General features: G+C 40.3%; 1 protein-coding gene across 1 annotated transcript in view; it reads right to left on the bottom strand.

Moving 5' to 3' along the window:
- epha8 (eph receptor A8) overlaps nt 1–21,718 on the bottom strand; it is a 116,249-nt gene that overhangs the window by 14,778 nt on the left and 79,753 nt on the right. Inside the window, 5 exon segments of the mRNA XM_034585638.1 lie at nt 2,313–2,409; nt 4,781–4,943; nt 7,539–7,663; nt 10,620–11,045; nt 11,265–11,420. Of these exon segments, the coding sequence (XP_034441529.1) occupies nt 2,313–2,409; nt 4,781–4,943; nt 7,539–7,663; nt 10,620–11,045; nt 11,265–11,420 (967 nt within the window).

Here is a 21,718-nt window from a genome sequence, read left to right as displayed (position 1 = left end):
ATTAATTTGATCATTAGCTTCTAATTATTCATGATAGCAAATTTACATGACATGGCATGAACATACATGTTAAAAAGCCACAATAAACACATCCCAGGAGAGAAAGGAGGGAAGGGGCAGGAGGATTCAACACGTCATTCACAGATACAGAAGTAGCAGCCTGTCTCTTGCTCCTTGTGGGTTCGTAGCTTTCACTCTAATTGACTCAACTCAAATAATGTAAATATTGTATTTTCTGATGCTGTCACTACACTGATTCTTTATGAGGCAGTTTATTTCCTGCTAGTTTTTAACTTCAGTATGAAAGCTGGTGGTTTTACTACGGAGCCTGGGAAAAGACAGAGAAGTACTAAATAAAAACTTAAATTTTCTCTTTCTCTATGTCCCTTCAATAATTTCATAATTTGGGATCAATGAAGTACATCTATCTATCTATCTTCCCAGGGCCTGCAGTCTTTTCAGATGAAACTCACAGGTGATCTTTACATGGGCACTGGAACAAAAACAGAGCTCACAGACTCAAAAACCTGAGAAAGAGATAGGCTGCTATTCATTGTGAAAGGGACCTGGCATCGCTCCCCACTGTGCTACAGAGAGAAGGCCCCCAGCAGCAGGCTTCTATAAATGCCCTCTGTTACGATGTGAGCAACCAATCACAATGCAGAAACTAAGCACAGAGCGATTACAACTTCCAAAACAGATCAAGGAAGTGGTTGAACAACACGAACACAACACCTTTGCTGAAGCAGGCTTTACTACAAGCTACAGTTTTAGTAGCTATTAACATTGCTTCAGAACCAGCAGCGTTTCCACTTCCTATGAGGTCCAGTTCTCAATCAGTGCCCCCTGTCACCTGACCACTGTTTGATTCCACATGTGTGAATGTAGCATTAATCATCTCTCAACGCTTGAGATTTAACTTTCTGTGGTGTTAACTTCTGCTAATGCATTTAACCTCCTTTAAATATAACATTTTTTGTCCAGCTCGAATTGAAATGTGAAAGTTTTGTCTGTCAGTATAGATACTTTAAAATCTGACAGGGCTGCTGAGACATCCACACTGACAGACGTCTCCTCAAATAACTGTCTCATCCCACTTATTACTGTTTGCATCATGGACGCTAATCAGCACAGACTAAATGCTGCAGGTGACAGAAGAGCTGCTAAAAGTAAATTTACCGAAAATAATTTGACAAAGTTATTCCAATTAACTGATGAGATGAAGTTACTTAATCATCCATAAGTCTCCAGGCTGCTGGCACACACTGCATGTATCTTAGATGATCGCAGGGCACTAGCATTAGCCAGGGTGCTGTGTTTTACTATCTGATTTTTATATTCATATAGATTAAAATCTCATTTAGTCAGTGGCCACTGATTCATCTGCGGTGAACTATTCTTTTCCGCTCATCATTCAAATTTACTTCCTTTCTGTCTCAGGGCCTTTTTGGTATTTTCTTACCACTTTCATATTAGGCTGGCGAGTTGCCCAACTCACTACGTTTTAGTGCACTCATATTCTTTTATTATATGGAAAATTTTACTTCTACACTCCACCATCAGTGAGGATGTTCTTTTTCCATCCTTCATCTTAGTGTCATTAAATATACTGGACTTCGCTGTCAAGGTAACATGGCTTTGCCTGGATCACATCATTAAATCCTCCAACTTATTGTGTTTTTCTCCTCAAAGAGAATGGAAACGAAAAAAAATGAATATGGATTGAAATATGAATTAATTAAGTGCATTGAAATGAATTATTCTTTGCTGTACTACACTACAGAGATGTAAGTTGAAGACATCAAAAGGGAGGGAAGGGGGGGCTGATGGGATAAATGGGAACGTTTGGCTTGAAAGCTACTGGACATGAATCAACATAATTAAATCCAAGATGAGGTGGAAATTATGACTTGGAAAATTAGCTGTGTAAGTCAGTGAGAAGACAGGGAGGGTTGGCGGGTTTAGAGCAGCTGAAGCATTAGTTTTCAGAGCTCATCTCCAGTCCTCGACCTTGTTACTGGTAGAACAGCATGCACATTATTAGTGCACTTCAACAGTTTGAACATTTGAACATGATAAGTGGGACTAAAGGTAGTTTAGCTTCTCAAACACGGCCTTAAATATGATCTGTTCCCATGTTTGGAGGACATTTATATTCTAGCCTTACTTTCTTTTTACTTGCAGCAAATACAACATGTGGCACAAGCAGGGGAAAACACAGCAACATCACACAAAGAGAGGCACAGTAGAGTAGTGTAAGAAAGTGTTCCACACACAGCAGCGATGGGTAGTGTGGTAAAGTGTAGCCTTGCCGTTTCCTGCAGATGATGATGGCCAGAAAGGTCACCAGGCTGGACACCAGGGCCATGCAGATCCATACGATGGTCATGGTGTTGTAGCGCAGAGGAGCTGCAAACACACACAAACACACTGTCAGCTGAGGGTTTCCAGTTTACCCTGTAGACACACACTGGCAAATGCAGGCGGCAGGTAGAGTGGTCCTGGTCAAACAAGATAAACACGAATTTGGACCTCTATTATAGGAGCCGCGCATTTTCTAATTACCTCCTGTTTGTATTTTGAAAAGTGTGTCCGCGACATTATGGGTAGGAAATATTCAACCCCATATTGTCATTAGTATTCAGAGGTTGAAGTGATTAAGTGTCCACCTTTAAGAACACCATTTCTTTGCAGACTGCACACAAACGAGAACTAGTGTTTTTTTCCAGACCCACATGAGGTCACTGTGACCTTTGACCTTTGACCACTGAAATCTGATCAGTTGATCTTTGAGTCCAAGGGACAACTGGTTGAGCTTTTAAGGGATTCCCTAAAGGCAGACTTGAGATATTATGTTCAAGGGGCAAAAAACTTGTGACCTTGACCATTGAATTTCGACCACCCAAATCAAACTAAATAATCGGTGAGTCTAAGTGAAAATATGTGGTTAATTTGAACACACAATGTTCATCACTAATGTAGGAGTAAGTCAGGCAGACGTGCTGGAACCAGAAACAGGGGTGACTACAAGTGAGAGTGCCTAAAAATAGTATTTTATGTATTGCTCTCTGCACCATAAGTGAAACCCTTACTGTCTGGATCTATTTTATTATTTGACACTGACGGTTCATTGCAGGAGGAAAGAGACAGGACTGCTTGTTTTGCTCTTGTGTGATGTAAATAAAAACACCATATGGACATGTTGACAATGTAAAAACATATATTTCCCATTGCATTCACCTTATTACAAAATACATATTCACATATTTTCTTACTAAGTTATTAATTTATTAAGTAATTACAACATTTATGTCCTTATTACTTGCAACTCATGTGTAATTCAGGAAAAAAAGTTATTAACTTTTCTTCGCCCAAGGAAGTAAAAAACAGTCACTGTTTTAAACATAGCACCAGAATATTTACTGGAGCATAAACTAAATATTAAAAACAGCATTGAGAACACAATGTTTGATGTATGAGCTAACCCTTACTATGTGTGATGACATTATTAGTATATTTGTAACCATGTTTGAGCTAGACAGGTTTATCAGAGATTTATCTCAGGTTGCCACAGTGGTAACAGACCATAGAGGTCTGTAATAAGAAAAAACAATAAAAAGCTATATTATAGTATTAGTCCAATATTTATTTGTTTTTTATTACTAGAGAGCCAACTCATCATATATGTTTATGCCTGCAGTTTTATGTACAGTACATGGCCAATTTTCTTTATAGAATTGGAGCCAAATACCACAAGTACCCTTTTCCTGTGACAGAGCCAGAAACCACAGCAAACACACTGACACAGCTGAAAAAAGGATGCTGACAGCACAGATACACCAGGGTAAACAGAGAAACCACTCACCCTCCCAAACACCTCAACACAACATGTTCTTCTGTGACTGATTATTGAAAATTAAATGGTATTAGTCTCATATCAACATTAGGTTAACTCTATCTGTGGGCACAGCTCAGCACCGAGCGGCTGCAGTGCTGTTTGCAGAGGGATAACGGACACGACTCAGCATGTCGGCTGCTGGGGTGTGTGTGTAGTCCTCTTGTTTTTACAGTCTGAACATGAATCAGTATCAGGAGCAGGAGAGTCGGGGTCGAGTGCAGCAGCAGAATGAAGGGAGACTATTAGTCAATGAAACAGCACTGGGACTCCAACCGGGCAGGAGGTTGTACTTTGCAGACCTTGAATCTGCTCCGCACGTTATCTGCCAAACCCCCTATTAGAAAAGACAAATATTCGAATACAACTTTTTCTTTTTTTCTTTTTTATCAATGCCTAACTTTCTGTGTTGCTCTTGCCTCAGGTGGAAAGACTCCTGAAGACTTCTCCCCCAGCCCTGCACTGTGTCCAGCTGTTTGAAGCAGGGATATGCTGCCGTTCTGCTGACAAGGGTGACCCTCTAACAAAGTACAGATCAGTGCAACAGAGGGATGGAGCGAGGTGGTTATCAGGCACAGTGACACCCAAGCCCCTTTAACCATGGACCATGCTGTGCAGCCTTTCAAAAGATTTCAGTGCTGAGTCTTTTAACAGAACTGTTTCCTCTTTCTTTTTTCCCCACACTGTGTTAAACAGCACACGGCTGCTGATGGCAGGCAGGAGGTTTTGAGCAACAATTCAGTGATACAGTACGTTACAGCTCTTGACCATCATGTGACACACACATGCACACACACACACACACACACACACACACACACACACACACACACACACACACACACACACACACACACACACACACACACACACACACACACACACCTGCTTTCCCGGTCTGAATCTCCACATTCTGGCTGAAACGTCCGCAGCCTGCTGACGTTCTAGCTCGGACCTGGAAGATGTATTTGGTGCCCGGCTTCAGCCCTGACACTCGGGCGCTGGTATTTCTAGACTTCAGTGTGGAGTAACTCTGCTCTTCATTATCCTGTAAAGGACACACAACACATTTAAACATTAGCTTCAGGGAAATTGGTCTGCTGGTCAACGCCAGTACATAAGAGCTATACTGTTCAATCTGAATGCGTAAAATGTGAGGTTTAGAACACAGAATGTACAATGTAGATGTCACAACTACAGTCATGAACTATGTGGGCTAAGTTCATTGTTGGTGGCAAATAAGTTGAGAAAATATGCATTAATGCACTCTACTGTACAAGTGTATGATTGGAAAATGTTATAATGTTTCCCCAGGTTTTTAATTTCCCAGGACAAATAAAAAAATGGCCTTCGAATCTGGTTATTTCAGCAGCAGATAAATTGATTTATTCATCTCCGTAAGAAAGCTGTTTGTGTAAAGATGTCAGTCAAATAGGTCACATCAGATGACATGAACAAGACACGTTAAATGTACATATACCGAAACATATGGCAACAGGAAACACGTTTTTCTTTTTTTTCCACTGTCACAAGTGCTCAGTCATTGTGGGAACTGCTCTTTGAAGTGTCTTAAAAAATTGTGTTTTTAATTTGGTGCAATCAAAAAAGGACTGAAAATTGACATTGACTAGTAAACATTGAATCCTAAACGTTTATATTATATTATACGAAATATAGGGAAGCTAGTTTGAATGGGCCTAATGGTGCTGATAAGTAACAGTAATCTTAATTTACTTCTATGCTTCAGTTTTTTAGGAAGAGGAGATGCTGGACCATCAGCCACAGACTCCATCTGGTACAAGTACAGCCTCAGCCAGCACCAACAGCTCAGACCACATCTTTAGCAACCGCCACAGACACAAGTGAAGTACAAGCAGCCTCAGCCAGTACGAGCACAAGCAGAGGTGTACAGCCAGCATCAGATTCAAGCAGCTCAGACCCTCATAGATATTTCTGCTCCACGGCTGATTGTTCCCCAGTCTGAACAGACTTAACTGGGACTGAGTTAATGCGCAGTGGTCCATTCATGGTCCATTTACATGGCTCAGGGGTCAGGAAGTGAGGAGGGACCCGATCTGGCCGCAATGTTTCAATGGCTGACATGTAATTGAATTACTTCATTCACCATGGACGTTTTATTTTGAGTCTTCCCACATACATTGTCCTTAGTTCTTCACAGGATTTGTTGACAGTCAGATAAACACCGGTCATATGCGGTAAGGCAGAGAAAGGCAAATCACACTAAATTAAATATGAGACATTAAAAGACATTTTTCAAATAATCTTTTCTTAGTGTCTGTATATGCATCTGGTAGATTTGTTGAACCATGTGTTATGCATGGTTATCATAAATGAAAACAACCTTATCTGCCAGTCAAATGTAATTGGCAGCCAATTACCTCACACATCTTTTGATCTGCCTCTATCAGCCAGGAAAGTGACAGGTGCTTTGAAAAGTGTTTGTCTTATTTTCATGTTTCCTTTCAAATCATTCCTTCATTTATGATTCATCGTTTTTCCAAATGCAAATTATCAAGCTTGTTATCCCTACTCACTATTCAAAGTTCAGTTTTTTAGCATATATTCATTAAGAAAAGGGAGTGTGGGGGGGGGGGGGGGTGCATGTATTGTTTTGAAAGGAATGGGTTCTTTTTTTGGAAGTCTTGATTAACAGTAAAGTTCATCATCATCACTGCTCCCCTCACCTTGTTTTCATCTCCCCGATACAGCATCTTTTAATTCAAAGATACTTTACAGGTTTGGAAGTAAAATAAGTTCAACAATAATAGGGGGTGCAAAGTGCATCCAAACAACACAATGAGTGAATCATTCATGTATCCATGGCAAGGATAAGAGCCTAATTATGAAGAAGTGCTAGGTGAAGAAATAAAAGCCTTTTTTTTGGTCTCTATTATCGTCCTCAGCTAGAGTGCTGCAGCAGCGGCCGCCTCCCTTGCTGTGACTCATTCTTGTTTAGCACAGAACTATAGAAACTGTAAGAAAGCAGATTGCTGACTTGTCCACTTGAAATCCCCCACAGGCGTCTCGCCCCCTGAGCGAGGCCAGATTAAGATACCAGCGCAAGAGACGAGCTAATCCTTCAGCTCTCCCCACCGTCCTGCTTGTACGGCTATGAGACTTCTCGCTCCCTGGCTGCTCCCTTTGCAATTAGCTGATTTCTATCATCTCACACACACGCGCACACACACACACTTTTACTGCAATTAGCTTGTCACAAGGCCTCTGCGCTCGCCAGCCGCTTGCTGTCACTGTCACTTTCACTAAGTTGGAATCTACACTGTCTCATCCTCTGTCTTTCTCTCCCTCTCTCGACCCCTATTTCCTTTCAATTAGCTGAGCTGCCAGTGGGATCTTTTTCTTGGATTAAGTTATCCAGAGTCTATCCAGCCGCCACTCCTCTGCATTCAAAGTATCTTGGCTCAGCTTAGTCAGAGCCCTTTGATGACAATGAGCTCATGTTCTCTAGGTATCTTGGGGACTGCCTCAATAGTTTCATGTCAACTGTTTTTTGAAAACACAATATGCTGACGAAACCACAAAACCGATGACTACAGTGTTCAGTTTTGGGGTTCTTTAAGAGCAGTTTTTGTGTGGCACAGATGCAGCAATCAGTTGAGTATACCTTCTCATAATATTTGATGTCGTACTCCAGAATTACTCCGTTGGGCTGGTGGGGCTCATGCCACAGCAGAATCACACTGTTCTGACTGGTGTTCTCCTGGCGGATGGCTAATACTTCAGAGGGGGCTGCAAAGGAAACAGGAGAGATAACTGCTTCGTCAGTTCAAGATGTGGTTCCTCTATGATATCAAGTCTTTGCAGTAATGAGATTATCCTGCAGTGAAGTCCTATTCTCACAAAGAGATTGGTTAGAACAGCTTTAAATTATAAAGAGATCAATGAAATCAGGCACTTGCAACGTTAAAGAAAGTAAAAAAAAAAAATTCTGCTTCAACCCCTTGATTCCTGACCCATCCCTTATCCTTCTGCCAACTTTCGTAGTAATTTGGCCAGTAGATTTTGTGTAATCTTGCTTACAAAATCTTGCTTATAGGCTGAGCTCAAAATATTCAACTCAAAACGGGGTGATTTACACCAACTTTTAAGCCTAAATGTCCACTGACGCAAGTGGTGATGCTAGCGGACGTAGCCACACATGGTGTGCCCAAGGGTACATGAACGCACCACCGAGGAGGAGAACAGAGGACATTGAGTCTTAAAACATGGTGTAAATGACGTTGTTTCGAGTTGAATATGAATGTCGGGGCTTACAGATACCTGGATGACACCTCAGGAGCAGTATGGAGGCATGTTATGTTTTTTCTGTTGTTTTATTACGTCTGAAGAAGCGGTCGCAATTGACTTCAATTGTATTTAATTCGGATGCAACGCTGTTTACCCCTGAAAGTGTTTTGTGGAGTCAAACACGTCACCCAGCCCTCCATCGGCATAATGGTGAGTAAATGATCAGTGAATTTTCATTTTTCTGTGAATTATCCCTTTAAGCTCCTGGGTACTACAGAAACAATCATATTGTGATAATTTTGTCAGAAATAAAAGGCGGAAGACATTTTAACCTTAGATATAATGTTTGTAGAGGCTAGTTTTGCACTGACCTGAATTTAACAGCTTGAACGTGCGACTGAACTTTGATTTTTTAATCTTTGCTATCAAAGCCACAATCCGACCCCACCTCCGAAGATACGTTTTTATTACACAACATCACTCTACTTCTGAGTCACAAGATCTTTTTCTTGTGAGGTCCGTTTTACATATATATACATGCATATAAATATACATACGTTTTAAAGGAAGGGGAGCAAAGAAAAGTGGGGCAGTTTTATAATCCAGACAGACAAACAGACAGAGGACTTCAAGATCATAAATAAAGTAGAAGAACAGGTCAGAAATCCTGACTTTTTCCATCTGGTTTGCTGAGAGAACATGACAGAATCATGGATAAATGTATTAAGTTCTAAGGTCACAGAGTTTTGATGTGCTGTTTAAGACTTGGTGCAGTGATCTGCTGTAGTTCATGATGATAATATAGATCTCTCTCCTTTCTTAATGATCTCTCATATTTTCTACTCCACCCTAACATCCCTTTGAAACTCAGTGAGAGTCAATCACAACGGGTGGTCCATCCTTTGATGCATGCTCAACACCAACACCATAACTGCTGAATCAACCCATAAAACTATTGATTAATTGGTTGTATTCACACAGTGTCAGTGTATTAATACTGCTGGCATCTTGTCTTTTTCAAAACGGGGCAGAAATAAGCTGCTCTAGAAAAACAACTTTTCCCGAGTCTATAAAGTTGCTAAAAGTTCAACCTGAGTGCAGGTTACACTTACTTGTGTGTCAACTAATAAATGCCAGGTTTCATACAAGTGATTACTGCGACACTATTCAGAATGTAGATAAGTTTGGTGGTATATAGAAACTATGGAGCATATAACTGTCAGAGTTGAACACCAGTATTATTTGCTGACAGTGGCTGCTACCCCATCAAGTCCTGTATGTGCCACAACCAGTTTTTCATTATCAGCACAAAATGTCGTTGAGACAGCACATTTCCTTTAAAGATTTTTTTGTAAATCTGACAGCAGAGAGAAACAGCGAGGAGAGGAGAGAAATGTGTGATCATGGGCCAAGGCTAGATTCACATATAAAATGATGTGGCTGCAAGTGAGACGTCAACATGGCCAAGGGCGTAATGTGCTGCATGTTTTGCTTTTCAAAGGATTATTTTTGTGACATTTCACTTGATTTGGATAATTTACAGCAAGTGATTCATGGTCTGTTTTGAACCCAGGACATAACAGTTACTACACACTGTTCATCATCAGAGCCATGGATTCTCGGCAGCTCGAACACATCCTTTACTATTCATCCTTTGTCCTGCCTTGTCCCCTTAAGTCTTTGAGCATTTTTCCACTATAGGAATCAGTGAGCCATAACCTGGAGCTTAACAGAGCCCATGAGCCTTTGTGGCTAGGTTCTTACTTTGCAAAGTTTGTTTCGGTTGTTGGAATGTTGTGTGATACTCAAGGAACCACATGGCTCTGCTCGTTGCAGATGATGTGGTTCTGTTGGCTTCATTGAACTGTGATGTTCAAAACGTACTGGGGCAATTTGCAGCCTAGTAACCAGGACTAGAGACAGAACGTCCCAATCTGAGGCCATTGTTCTCCCTGAAAATTGTGGATCATCCTGGTGTCCGCCTGCAGGACCCTGGACATGTTGCAGGGGAGAGGAATATCTGGAATAGGGTTAGGGTTGGCCTCTCTTAGCCTAATGCCACCATGACCCGACCCCAGCTATTCACTACACTTCTGGTTAGTAAGACGGACAGAGGGTAGACAATAGAATACATGGTCTTAATTACTGACTATTATTCAAAATCAATTGTAATTATTTTTACATATTAGTATGGTCAAAGTAATGGAAGGCTATGATGTTAAAGCACAATTTGTTGCACTGTTTAACTTCACACATGGATGCTTCATTGATTCATGCCACGTTGCCTCAGCAAACACATTTTTGATTTATTTCCAGGAACAGTGGAAACAAACACACAATGTGCAACCTAACGTGGATCCACATTAATGTGTGGGATGTTGTTGTGAAGAAGGCCTGCATGTGACAGGTGACAGAGCCTGCATGATGAGAAACTGAGCATGATTGTTTCGAACCCTACCTGCCTGGTTTGTTGTGATGTTGACCAGGGCATACAGTGACGGCTCGTTGCTCAGGTGCGTCACTGCATTCATGGCCAGGATGCGGAAGGAGTAGTTGGTGTGGGCCACCATGTTGAGCACTGTCACCCAAGACTCCGTCAACCCACTCTGCCGGGGGACGAATCGAACCACTGCAGTGCCCGAACGCTCCACCATAGATCCTCCCCCTGCCCCAACACTCGCTCCTCCCCCTGCTTTCCCCCCACCAGTGCCTCCTGGAGAGGATGTGCAGTCCTCGCAGGGCCCTCCTTCCCCAGAGCATTTCTTACACAACACGCTATACTGCAGGTCACTGCGACCTCCGGTATCAAGAGGGCGATCCCATTCTAAGTTCACAGATGTCCCATTGACCGAGGAAATGACGTTTACTGGAGCCGATGGAGGGCCTGGAGACAAGAAAGACAGAAGTTTGAGTTCATTCACAGGTTTGATTACTGTCCAAAAAAGTAAATTGCATTTTCCAGGCATAGATAAGTTTTCCACACATCATTTCACAGCTGCCGTGGCTTGCGCGAATGTGTTTGTTTACATATTTCTTTGGACTGCTTTGAGGTGGTCCCACCTGTGGGATTAGGTGATCTTGTGTACAGTGTGTTTGTGCTTACGGGAGCATGGAGCTGCGGGTGGGTCATCTGCGGCTCGATAGTAATTGGAGTCGCAGGGGCAGGAGAGGGCGGCTCTGGTCTCTGAGTGGCTGTGCTGGGGACATTTACCACACAGGCCATCGCCTGCCACCGGCTTATAGAAACCCACCTCACAGGCTGCAGAGAGAGAGAAAGGGAGAATAAATAGAGTAAATAGGGAGCTTGCAGGGAAGGGCTCTGCACTCCCATATTCACTCAGACCATGATAAAGGAGAGAGAGGCCGCGGCGTGAAAGGCATGAATCACACCCCTATAGCAAGCTGTGCATATCAACGCTGCTTCAACTTTTTCAAAACTGTGTCATCTCCTCCAATGCATTCATTTTGGGACGGGCCCCCTCCCCTCCCCCTCCTCCAAATCTATGTATAATTACAGGCCCTGTAACCGTAGAGACCGCGGAGCAGGGGAGATGAAAGTCACTTCTTTCTGCTCAGATTTGGGCTGAAAAGGCTTTGCACTGTTGATACTCCCAGTGAGACCATCAGAATCCAGACCGTGTTTCAACCTTATTCAGCTCCTCTGATACATATTCACTTTTAACTCCGCACTGATTAATAATGGAGGGCGCTCTGATAAATATATTCTCTTTCCAGGCGGTTAATAGGCTTCTGCTATGGTAAATGGGGCAGGGGTAAACCTTGCATAGACTCAGAAAGCAGCAACAGCAGACACAGACGCGCTTATGTTTGCTCTTTCTCACCGGGTAATTTATGTGCGCTTCTCCCAGAATTCAGTGTGTTAGTTTACAGATGCAGTGTTTTCCTAACCTTTGCTTGTTAGGTTTACAGGGGACCGTTTTTGGTGCTTAGACTTCAAAGGTGTTGAAAAGAACCATGAAATTGGATAACCAACACAAGTGAAATGATAACAAAGCAAATGGTTAAAAAGTATTGCGGATTACTGCTGAGAAATTTTTAGATGCATTAGAAAAGGAGTAACATTTTCCCATCTTTGTACCCTAATAAGAACACATGCTATGTTCATCATGGCTGCACAAAAAAATACACAGACACCCATGTAAAGGATGTTCAAACATTAGACTATATTTTATGACATTCTACATAATGATGTTTTATTTTACAGATATTCATTTCATTAAATGTTTAGCTTGTGTTCATTAGAACCTGCTGTAGCTGTAAATATCTTCATGAAGCCGCTTGTTTTCTCTCTTTAAACATGAGTTTTGTTTTACTTTTTGTATTTTATATATATATATATATATATATATATATATATATATATATACACTGGGCAAGAAGAGAAAAGGAGAAAAGAAAATGACATAGGGGGTATAATGAAAATATTATACAAAATAAGAGTGTACATAGTAAAAATAAAATTGGCATTTTCTTAATTCCTGACCCCCTCCTACTTAATTCTCAATGAAAATCACAAGCAATAGAAATACAAACTAATAATAAGAAAGAAAGAAAGAAAGAAAGAAAGAAAGAAAGAAAAACTCAACATTCACTGTTATGGACAGTCGAGTCTTACAGTATGGTATCATGCATTATGGCAAATTACATCCTGCGAGCTTTTCACATATGTGAGTTCACACAGACTGAATCCAGTTGAAAATGAAAGTTAAGTTATACAAGTGGTCTTGATCACAGGGAAGCACAGTTAGTGGGTCAAACTAAGACAAGAGGGGCAGCAAGGTAGAATGACATTTTTGGGCTGATCCATGCATGGCAAATTAGCTTTTTTTTTTCTAAATTGAAGAACGTCATCTCTTAAGGATGCTGGTGAAGGGGTTGCAGGGAACTTCCAAAGAAGTTAAATTTATCTGTGGGCAAGAAGGGAACCAAAAGCAATAACATTGAAATATGAGGATTTGAAATGTAAAGTTTGCAAAGGTTCACTCTCCACTGAATGGTGGCATTGCTACATGATCCCTCTCTGGTTTCCCACCTGCAAACACTGGCAGCTGTCTGCCAGGAGTCTGCCATGCACGGCCTGGTTTCTATGACAATGAGAAGTCATTCCACATAATGCATAAATAAGTTTGAATAGGCATATCAAATTGAAATGGAAATGAAAATAGAGAAGAAAGGATATTTTTGTTTCCATAAAAAATACAGAAATAACTAAAAGAAGAGAAATTATTTCCAAGGTTTAGCAGGCCTCTGTTTTATTACATACTCTTGGAAAAAGAAAACAAAAACAAACAAATAAAATGTATAAAAATAAGTAAATGGAAACAGAACCATGCAGTATTTTGTGCATATTGAAACAAACCAGATTTAAAATAGAAACTAAAAATGAAATATGGTAGAAGGGAATTGTGGAAGAAATGTGACATGAAATATTAAAATAAATAGAGTTAATACATAATGACTGATTTAGCTTTCCTTATGCATGAAGGCAGGTCAGCATTTGACTCCTCTTCACAGTTTGACATGGACAAGTGCATCTAAGAGAAGGAGTCTAGGCCACCTGAATATCTGAGCATCAGCTTCATTATTTAAGACTTTATAAAACACCTCAAATATTTTGAAACCTTGTTGTTTTACACTTCTCTTGACTTCCTGTGATCAAACAGCCCCCTCACTGCTTTATTTTAGGATGTTGTAAAAAAACACACGTCAACGGGCTGAGATGGTCTGTGACATTATTCAATTTCCACTTTTAAACCTGGCAAAGCATAGCTGAAAGGCCAATTCTATCCCATATTTAGTCATTCAAGGTGTTCAACTACGCAGCAAATCCCACATAACACTACTCAATATAGAGTTACACCACCCCACAATGGTATCTGTCTAAAGTTACAGTATCTTCTGGCAGTTACAGTTTTTCTTCTATTAAATTATTATTTTACCCCCTTTTTGACTTGAGTGCAGATTGTTTTTTTACATGTCCGAAATGTTTCGATTCATCTATTTAACTATCCTATAGTGGTTCTTTAAATACTGTTAGATTTTATTCCTATTTTATCCTATTCAGATTGAATAGTACAACATGAACATCCTCTGGTATCTGCTATTAGCAATTTAGTGCTAATCACTGGAAATGTCTTAATCTGTGAGTGGCATAAAATTTTTGAAATTGAGACTTAAATTGATTTATTTTACATCTCCAGGGGTTAACGCTCCATGGTTTAAATGGTGAGCTTATGTCCACACACACACACACGCACGCACGCGCGCGCACACACACACACACACACACACACACACACACACACACACACACACACACACACACACACACTATAGATAAACAGACTGGCGACGATAGTGCTCCTCTCTTTCACTGTCAGCCCCCCCCCCCCTGGAGCTAGAAGCTATTCCTATTTGCAATATTTATCCCAGACCATTTTCTCTTCCTCTTTTTTTTTATATACTGTTAATCCCTCCATCCCTTGATGTTTTTTTTTGTGAAGCCCTTGAGTTGAGAAGCGGGTCACGATAAACATCGCAACAGCTCGTTCATCAAGGAGAGAGGCAGCGAGCACTTTGAAGTATCTGACAGATTCACCAGGAGTCCTGCACACGCACACACACACACACACACACACACACACACACACACACACACACACACACACACAGAAACATACACAAAGGCTATGGTAATGTTGGACACACATTGGGGTGTCGGATGCAGCCACAGTTACCACACAAACAATGAATTCATCACCACACAGGTGAATATGCAAAGAGAACAAGAGGAGGAGCGAAGTCGGGACCAGCTGTGATAACCTCTCACTTCACTCCTGACATGATGCTCAGTTGATGGTCTGGTAAAAAAGGAAAAGTTTTGGAAAATGTGAATGAGGCAGAATGCGATCAAAGAAAAAAAAAAATCACACATATTGAACTTAAAAACTGTAGTGACATTGAAAAAAAAAATGCTTTATGATCATTTCCTTAAAAGGATATTTGTAGTATTTTAGCATTAATAAATCATAGCAAGGTGTGAGAGAAGATTGATTCACTGATGAAAAGATCAGCAACCTCAGCAGACCCTCCTGGACATCTTCTATTTTTTTTACGATCAAGCCGTCTTTGCAGCTCAGAGCAGGAGGCGATGGCAGCTCCTCTGCAACAAACCAAAAGCTGTTACGCTTTCTGGTCACAGTTTGGGATGTCACATTTCTTTAGAGGGGGGTGAACTCTAGCAAGGCAATCTGTAGTGTACCATCTTCACTTACAGTCAGTAAGTGGAAAAAAAAGTGAGTAATGTGAGCATCGACGCAGCATCAGCGGGGGTGACATGCTGCAGGTGTACCACGTTTAAAGAGGCTGCTGCTGCTTGAAAATTACATTTAAACCAAACTACTGTTCATTCTGAGGATGAAGAGAAGCTGATGGAAACTTCTTGCTTCACCTCTCTCCCCACAGACTGCACAAAATACTGTGGTACAATGTACAAGATAGTGCAGTAAATGCATTTTGTTGATTTAAAATATGGAGATCAACTCATTATATTCTCATAACAGAATATTATGGAACATGCTAGTGAGTTGCTACTTCACATATATCACATATATCATTCTATATTTTATACAAGAAAATCCCTGAATTGCTTATATATCCCTCTAAGTAAGCTTCTGGTGCACCCAATATATATTATATTAATTCACCATAATTACAACGTGTAGCTGTACATATGCAATATAAAATTTGTAAATGTTAAATTAAATTTAAATTAAACGTTATAAGTCAGTATCATCAGATACTGCTGAATTACATATTAATGAAAGCACAGCACCCGGTAACGTTACAGCTCAGGAGAACTGCTGGGTTATTGAGTATATGATGAACAGCACAAGGATTAATTCAGCAATGGATAACAGACGTACATGTGGATATACTGGTGATTATTATTAGTCTGCTCCAATACTGTAAGCTGTCTGATAAAAGTTAACATGCTAAATTACTATTATTATTATTATTATTATTATTATTATTAGTACTACTACTACTGTTATTATTTATTTATATTTATTAATAAAAACAATAATACTTATACTAATCATAATCATAATCATAATCATAATAAAACATTTGGTTTTAGACTCAAGGTTTCAAAATAAAAGCACACTTGGCAACAAAGGCAGCTGTGTGTTCATGTGCAGCAAAATCTCACACGAGGCTCAGACTGACCTGAGAGTTGAGAGTTACCATGTCGACAGAGGTCTGTCAATAAAGAGGTGACCATACAAGTGAGGAAGGTAATAATGAGGCTCAGAAATCCAGCAGAGAGATTTCAAAGGTAGTTTGTCAAAATCAACAATTGGGTAAACTCAAATAAAAAAAAGAAAGCATGTCCACGGAAAAACCAGGAAATGGTGAAAGATGCCGAGCACATTTTGTGGGTGACAAAAAACCCATTTGCATGGTAAAGAAAAAAACCTCTGTATCTGCACAGCAAGTCAAGAATGCTTCAAATTTGATTGTGCTGTAGCACAGAGCCTGAAGAACAATACACGTGTAACTGTCCAGATAATTATGTTGTGGACTGTAGGTTTGAAATGTGGAGTATGAACAGAAAAGTGATGGAAATAAAAGGAGAGGTTCAGTTTGAAGAGACACATACTTTAGGTGTTTACAGAATGTGTACCTTAGTGATGTGTGTGTGTGTGCTCACGTGCGGTTGCCTGTGTGTTGCCTGGCGTGTCAGTACCTGTCAATGCGGTGCACATGCTACAAGAGAATTTGCATTACAATGAATCTTAATAGCTGCGTGCGGCAGTGTGTGCTGACCTTGATTTATTCCCTGTATAAGTGGGTAAATAAATACATTGGGAAAGACGGGGGAGCTGGAGAGAGCACATCATCGTCCCACGCGTGAGGAGAGTGAGGGAGGAACAGGGAGCGGAGCGGCGGTGAGGTCTTAAGTGCACCCCAGGTTGGCCTGTGAAAGCTCACATTCAGCGTACAATGCTGGCAGTGAGCCCACTCTGCTACAAGGGTACATTTTGGTGAATCTAGAATACCACAACAAGATGAAAACAGTAAATACATTATCTGCTTCTTCTCCGTGAGGAATATCAAACTGTGTAAAGAAACATTCCGGTTGTTTAAATTCAGCTAAAACCGTAGAAGGCAGTGAAGTAGATTTATGGCACTGAGAAAAACAGAACCATCACAACTGACAAAACAAAAGTAGCTGAAATGCATAAGCTTCTCCTGATGGTTGTATACCCACCATCCATTAACTGTGCTCTGCTCTTTTGACTCCACTAGTTATTTCTTAATGATAATCCAGCTTCCAGCTTCCAGCTTCTGATTTCTTTGATTTTGTTTCAGAGATTTAACAAAAAAAAACTTCAGAAAGTAAAGTTTTCTCAAATTTGAAATTTGATGGTTTGGTAAATTAGAGGAAAACTGTAAATTCAAGAGACTGTTATCCTACTGTTGTTTACAGTTGAGGATTCAGATGGTGGTAAGTGATCAGTCTAGCAAAATCTATTTGCCTCAAACCTTTTATAATTTGCAAGATTTGTTATTGCAAATGTCTTTACAACATATTATAGAAAACAAGCAGTGCCCGTACTGGCAGTCCTGCTCTAAGACTGTGTCAGTATTGTGACTTTACTATGTCATGATAAGTTTTTCTTGTTCTTGTAGAAGTTTTTCAGTTTTTGCATCATTCTGCCATATCTGCAAAAAGGAACAACAGTGTGGAAGACATATCATTAAGTTTTGGTTTGGGTAAAGTAACTAAAATACAGAATACGTAAGTAATCTCATCTCACAATGGAAATTTGTTTTGTTAAATATATGTACATGCACTGTATTTGACTTTTTGTATTTGTATGATTAGACTTTATATAAATACAATATATGAAACATTTAAATTTGCAGGTCTGTAATGAGAAGCAAACATTTTTTGAATACTGTATTGAATGTGATCATATCTGTGAAAAGTTTTTAGGCCACTACAGAGTCAGGGTTGAGTTCATCAGATCATCTACTACAACACACATAGCACACACTGTGTTGCTTGTCACTCACCTCAGAACACCTCATATCACTTCTCTCCCATGTCCATGTCTGAGCTTTTAGAAATAGTATCTTAGATCAATGTGTCATTCAGACCAGTTGATGTATAGTTTTAGTTTCTTAAAGTCGTCAAATCTGCTGTTCTTTGATCCAATGATCCAAATTGATCTAAAAATATTTTTAAATGGCTCTCTTCATATCTTCCAACAGGAGGTACTGCGTCTCCATTGATGGTCACATGTCATCCTTTACATCCAGAGGGTTTAGTTCTGGGACCAGTTTTATTTTGGTCTGTTCCTTTTTCATGCGTTTTCCTTTCATGGCTATGCTGATGACATGTTAGAGCCACACAATCTCCATGAGCTGAACAGAGGTTGGTGCAATACGTTCCCAGCACATATAACCAAACAAACCCTTCATCTGCTGGTTCCCTGTTGCAACACATCAAGCCTGTTGTTTAGAACCTCTCCATGTGATTTGACAGCAACTGGAATTTGAGATGAACACATGACCAAACCTGAGAAGTCTTTTTGAATATACAAGAAAACATTCTAAAATATTATCTTTCAGATTTTACCAGTTTTATCTCCTCACGCCTTGAATATTGCAACAGCCTCTTCTAATGTAAATCCATTCATGAGAGACACACCATATAGAACTTAGCTGGAAGACTTTGAACAAGCGCCAGAAGAAGTTAAGAGTTGGTTTCATCCTTTTGGAATTCCTTTTAAATGTTACTATTGACTTTTAAAGCTCCTCATGGTCTTGCCCTGTGTTTATTTGATTAATACAATTATTGGATTTTATTGATTTTACATTGACTGCATTTTTGCTGTTGAGAGTGCCTTTGGTTTTTATACTGATCTGTGTGATAGCTGCTTACATACATTTGCTCCATTGTGTGAAGGCCTTATAAAAAATTATGATGATTATTTATTTATTTTTACTATATATTTATATTATTAGTAGTATCAGTCACAGGGCACTCAACGTCTGCACTGTCAGTTATGGCAAAAGCCACCATGAAAAGTGATAGTGGAAGTATTCCCTGTGTGGTAAAGTATTTTTGAAACACGCAGTAAACCCAGTGTTTTTAGCAAATGTATAATATTTCATTAAATGGATACAAGTCACAGCACAATTATGCTCCATTAATCAGTAACTATAGAATGGAAAAGCACATATTTATTAATAAAACTCTACTTTCAAATTTACTTAATCTGTTGACATAAGCAGATTTAAAAGTTGTACATGCTCTCCACCAACATATCCGCTTCTGATGTCCTCGACCTGGAGTAGCGTCGACCTTGGAAGGGAAGTGAGCGCACGCCAGCATCTAGTGACAAAGTTAGCCAACGGCTCCTGAGCTGGTTCCCATGGGAGCACATGAAGCCACTAACGAGCCTCTGAAGCTGTCTGAGTGATGGATGAACGTGTCGGCGAGATCAGCTGTGGAAATGGGACGCTCACCATCCACTGTCCCTCCTCTTACATCGCTAGTCCGGATAATAACAGCCGGATTGTCGCTCTGCTACACCCTGCTAAACGAAGGTCTCCTCACAATTTAGGGTGAGCCTGATTTGCTCGGTGTTGGAGGTAGTTGACCTTGGGGCTGTAATGGATGAGGCTGGTTACGGCTCCTGAGAGAAGGACAGCTGTATGGGTTAACATGTTTGTGTTGGGCTGACAGGGCAGGAGAAAAAAGTAACTCTATATGTTCCTTAGAAAAGAGTCAATCGTAAATTTGGGACTTATCTTAGGCTGTGGTCAGGTACATAATAACATCCTGCCATGGTATTTCAAACTATATTATCATTTCTGTGTTAATAAACACATTTAAAAATAATCTTCTTTGTAGTTTCCATAAAAGTGTTGTCTGTACTGCACAGTTCAGGCACTTGAATACAACAAGACACCTTCATTGTAGAAAAATTATTGGGGCGGGTTAAAATGTGTGCTAATGGCTGTAGAAATGATTTAAGACCGAATAGAAAACAGTCTATAAAATGAGGAAAAAACATTAAGGATAGATATAAGATTATTTCCTTGTTGTTAAACATTAGACATGTAATAAAACAAAGTGATAAAAACCGCAGCTGTTTACCTAACAGTCCCCACTGAGAAATAAAAACATCACCTGGAGGCAAATGGCAAATTTTAAACTGTCCAAGTGAAAAAGTATTTGTTTGGTGTTGCTGGAATTCCTCTGGCCATATGATCGCAGCACTTTTTAAAAGCCATCTATCACATAATTAGCTGACCCTATTGAGAGGATCTGTGTGAACAGAAGGAAACAACGTTACAGTGTGTTTACATTTAAGCATTTCTGCACTTAAAGTAATTGTTTTTCAAAAATGTAAATTAATACTGTTAATAAAGTATTAAAAAAAATGTCCATGATGATATTTGTAGATACGATTTTAAGAGTGTGCCAGCAGCTGATTATCGCTGCACTCTTGTTTGGTTTCCTCTTCAACAGAAAACAATGCAACATAGATGTGTCCATTCTTGGTAATAAGAATGACAGTTTGAAGTGTGTGGCTCTTTAACACTGTGCAGACGCTTTCTGGCTGCTAATCAGTGGCCACTCTCTCCACACTCTCTAATGATGCGTTCACATGAAAAACAAAGTTCCTCGTGCGAGTAACATGAACTAACACAACCAGTAAATATTTGCCTGTTCTCCTCCGGAAAAGAGGAGAAGAGGACAACTGGTTGAAGTGACAGCAGTTGGTTGTGGTGTACCTGCTGTGGAAACACCCGAGAAGCCGGCACCATCGTGTGTGGTTCCACAAGATGATCCGGAGGTTTACACAGCTCGGGAACTTCACTGTCTTCTCCAGCGCTATACCTGAAGCTGAACAGTGGCCAGTTTGATGAGCTGCTAGTTCAGGTTGGTGCCAGCTCCTGTCTACAGTGAGTTTCATTCTATTCACATCTTTGAATGTAATCTCTTCCCGATAAAGATTTGCTTCGCATTTGTTTGTAAACACAGCATAACACCCTACGCGTTGTAACGGGTCGTTGGTGCGAGCAGAGAGCGAGCAACTTGTGGCTACTTTACTTAGCTTGAACTCTGAATAGCTGGCTAGCTCAGAGAGTGGAAGGACACAGGAATTGTAGGGTTCTTCCACACTGGTAGTTTATTCTACTCAACTTCGACTCTAAAATAAGTTTGTTTGTCACACATGACAAGCAGTACATATGAAACACCAGCGCCTTACAAGACAAGATCTCCATGAGTCCGTCAGCATGTGAGTGCACCGCTCACTCTGGTTCAATACAACAAAAATGAAGGATGCAGTATTGCAGGAGACCCAAATAACCCAAATTGGCTGTTACAGTGTTACACACAGAGATGATCTGCTCATGCACTTTTTTACGCTTTCACAGGCAGATTTGTTTCCCCCTCAGAGAAGAGTTCTCTCCTACTACCAGATAAATGCAGCATTATAACAACAATCC

Source organism: Hippoglossus hippoglossus, chromosome 5, assembly GCF_009819705.1.
Source record: "Hippoglossus hippoglossus isolate fHipHip1 chromosome 5, fHipHip1.pri, whole genome shotgun sequence".
Taxonomy (NCBI): Eukaryota; Metazoa; Chordata; class Actinopteri; order Pleuronectiformes; family Pleuronectidae; genus Hippoglossus; species Hippoglossus hippoglossus.
Note: the sequence above shows the minus strand (reverse complement) of the source record. Positions and strands in the feature narration are given on the sequence as shown.